This window comes from Morone saxatilis, unplaced genomic scaffold (assembly GCF_004916995.1).
Source record: "Morone saxatilis isolate NCDOM2014 unplaced genomic scaffold, NCSU_SB_2.0 Contig24, whole genome shotgun sequence".
NCBI lineage: Eukaryota > Metazoa > Chordata > Actinopteri > Moronidae > Morone > Morone saxatilis.
This window is the reverse complement of record NW_023339807.1, coordinates 11,315,204-11,318,783: the sequence shown is the minus strand read 5'-3', so window position 1 is coordinate 11,318,783 and position 3,580 is coordinate 11,315,204. Positions and strand designations below refer to the sequence as shown.

General features: G+C 38.7%; 1 protein-coding gene across 1 annotated transcript in view; it reads left to right on the top strand.

Moving 5' to 3' along the window:
• LOC118336272 (collagen alpha-1(XIV) chain-like) overlaps positions 1-3,580 on the top strand; it is a gene marked incomplete in the record, with an annotated part of 121,764 nt that overhangs the window by 65,056 nt on the left and 53,128 nt on the right. Inside the window, 1 exon segment of the mRNA XM_035672881.1 lies at positions 2,535-2,674. Within this exon segment, the coding sequence (XP_035528774.1) occupies positions 2,535-2,674 (140 nt within the window).

The following is a 3,580-nucleotide window of genomic DNA, read 5'->3' as shown; positions in this document are numbered from 1 at the left end:
ATGCATTTTTAGTTAAAATTATACGAAGCCATGCTGGCAACTTGTGAAGCATTACAGTCAGTATACGCCAGCTGTCATATATGTGTCATAAATAGACATTATTATTTATAACAGATAAACGCAATATTTTTGGTGGTAATAACAGCCTCTTTTCTCATGAAAATGTTTTGTTTAGCACCCATCTTGCTTATTTTCACTGTATATTTGTAGGGAGTTATGATGTTTCTACAGTTTGCTCACTTTAATATTTTGAAACAAAGAAACCAAATAATGTGATGCAGAGCTAGAGTTACAGCTAGAGAACAGCTATTCAGTTCTCAAGCATGTGTATGTAGATTTCATAGCATTTATAAACTTCTTTTATGATCAGTGGCAAAAAAAATAAATAATTTGATTGATACATTTTAGTTTTGCTCTTAAATTTAAAACAGTGATCAACACCACACTCACAGTGCAAGCCATGCCGCTCTGGCATAATTTTTAAACAGGAAACGAAAAAAGGTAAAAGGTTTACTTTTAATAAAGTAACTCTGTTATGTTACTCTTTAGTCTTTACACAACCGTGAACTGTGTTTAGTTTCAAAACATCAACATTGACCTGGAAGGAAATTGGGGGATTTGGGGGGCACTATAACTAAATCAGGAAGGGTAAATTTAAGGTAAGCAAAAAGTGAATGGGAAAAAACACTTGAATGTTACACAGGAAGTCTACGAGACGTTTTCGTCACAATGACATTATTGTGTGAACCATACATAGACTACTGTGGGCTGTAGGCTATGCCAAAGTAAAGAAATGCTACTCCAGTCCTGGTTTATTAGTTTATTACCTCAGATTCAGCAGAGCTAACCTGATCACTCCCTTCCAACTTCTGCTTAATTACAGTTTATGTTGAGCACTATAACACCAGAGCAGTCAGTCCAACTACCAATCACAAATAGAGCATATTGGCTTCAACAGTACTATACAGGGTGCACCTGTGACTGACAGGTGAATATGCCGTGACTCTTTATAACTGCAGTATGAGCATGTAGTCTTCATCTAGGAAGCTATAATGTTAATAGTATGATAGTTTCTAATTTTCTAAGCTACACTAACCTGTAAAATATTATTTTGAACATAACTTGATGCCTATGGATTACTTGATTAGCTGTAAATCATGCTGCAACACTAGATGCCCCAAGAGATAAGACAAAATATGCACACTGTGGAGGAGGATTTTTCCAAATGGTACAAGTTCAAGTCCGACCCTCCAACTCCTACCCAGACGGTCCTCCTCCTTTTTTCCTGTCTGATGGGCTCAGGTAAAAGAGCACTGTAGACTCCACTGACATGAACCGATACACCCGCTGAGCCCGTCTGTAAGCATCTCTCTCTAGGTTTCTAACCTTTGTCAGACCGATGCCCTCGTCTGTAATGACAGGCAACCTTTACTCAGGACAGAACCAGGAAGACAGGGGAAAGAGGTGCATATGTGTCTGTAAAGGGAAGAGAATCAGACAGTAAAAACAACAAGAAAAAGTGAATAGAACAAAGTGATTGGCAGGATGAGAGAAACGGGCAGAGATAGGGCTGCAGACAGAGAGGGGAGCAGAGTGAAAAAGAGACAAATGGGGAGAAAGACAGTGGTAAAGACAGAAAGAAGTGAGAAAAATACATGCAGTATTAAAGTAGAGATATAAAGAAAATTATGATGACAAGTGGTGAGAGTATTCAAGACAATAACACAGAGGAAGAGAATGAAAAAGTCTCAGTATATCATCACAGCTTGTATCTGAATCAGCCACATAAAACCTTGTAATCAAAACATTCTCCAGCTGACCTTTAACATAACATTTCTGACAAGCATGAGAGCTCCTCTTATAAAACAGTAACACCAGTAGAGTTTTTGTACTAGTTAATTTCCTCATCTTCTCTTCTCTTGCATTTAGAATTTCAACCACCCTTCCCTAATAAACGAAGGTTCTTCCCCCAGCTTTCATGGAGGCTGACATGGTTATAAACGAGGTTTGGAATTTAGCGAAGAACTTTGAAAACCACAACACAACTTTACGGCAGCAAAGATAAGGCTAGTGGGAGTCATTTAGAAACCTGAGAAGAATAAAAGAAGAAGGAAAAGTTACTGCTGGACCAGGAATATGAATGAGCAGCTTACTAAAGGAGAAAGAAAATACACAATATGAATATAGCACATTTCTTGTGGTCAGAAAAATCAGTTTGAGTCGGAGAGTGTGCGATATACCTTTTAATCTTTATAAACTCTACAGTCTGAAAATGAATCTGAGGACCCAGCCTTTCCATATTTACCCGTTTGCAGTGAATGTGTATTTGCAGTGCTTCATACTATGCATATTTACTCTGAGTCTGAATATATCAGGCAGCCAGTTAACATTCAAGTTATGCTTTGTCCTCCACAAACCTTCCTTCGGTTTGAAATTACTTTTTTAAATGCAGAGACAAAATGACGTGCTGACTAAATCTATATATCTCTCTTGTCTATCTGTCTGTCTGTCTGTCTGTCTGTCTGTCCATCTAGTGTGTAAGGAAGCCAAGGCTGACCTGGCATTCCTGGTAGACGGTTCCTGGTCCATCGGAGACGATAACTTCATGAAGATAACACGTTTCCTCTACAGCACCATGGGATCGCTGGATCTAATTGGACCAGACGGCACCCAGGTCAGTCATGTGATACCCACACCTAAGTCATTGTACCTCAGGGAGGTTGTCAGTAATGAACAGGTATTACTTCTATGTTTGTATCTTCGAGGTCTGAATAATGTTGCGTCTCCTTTGAGTGCTGATATTCACATTCTTGTGTCTAGTCTAAAGATCCGTGTCTAGTTAAAAGTGCTGTATTTTGTACAGTTTGTACAGTGTCATAAGTTAACTAGCCGAAGTGCAAATGTGCCTAAGGCTTTTTATTTTTGCTCACTGGCTTTGTAATTTATTTTCCTTGTTACAACATTTTCCTTCTGAAAAATGGCGTGCTCATGGGAAATGGAATGTAAAGCAGACACCGGGGATCGAGCCAAAAGCATCCACACTGAAAACCATAAAAATGACGATATAAAGAAATTACATATCATAGTGTAATCTGTGGGAAGAACCCATTCACCGAAGTGAGAATTTTGCGGGGAAAAAAAAATATTTGCATATAATAATCCCCCCCAGAAAAGAAATATTATATACCCCTGCGGATTCTGCAGGCAGGGTTTTGTAATATTTCTAGGAGCTGTGTTTTGCAAGCACAGCACAGAGTAAAACTCACATACATCCAACAACCCAATTCCCCTCAACTCTTCCAACCAACTGCCCCATCTTTTATACGCTGCATCCCGTCTCACCTCTCACTTCTCTGCAAAAGAAAGAAAAGGAAACAAAATTGCTTAATGTCCTTGCACATCTGTCTATAACTAGACTTTATAAAACTAGACTCATTCAGTGGATAATGAGATGATGGAATAATGGGGACAGGATGCTGTACATCCAGAATAAAAGGATGGAGAGTGATTTATCTGCAGCTTGCTTTCTGTATACTGGCTTTTTCTCCTTTCTTTGTTACACTCTCATTGTTGCATTTCA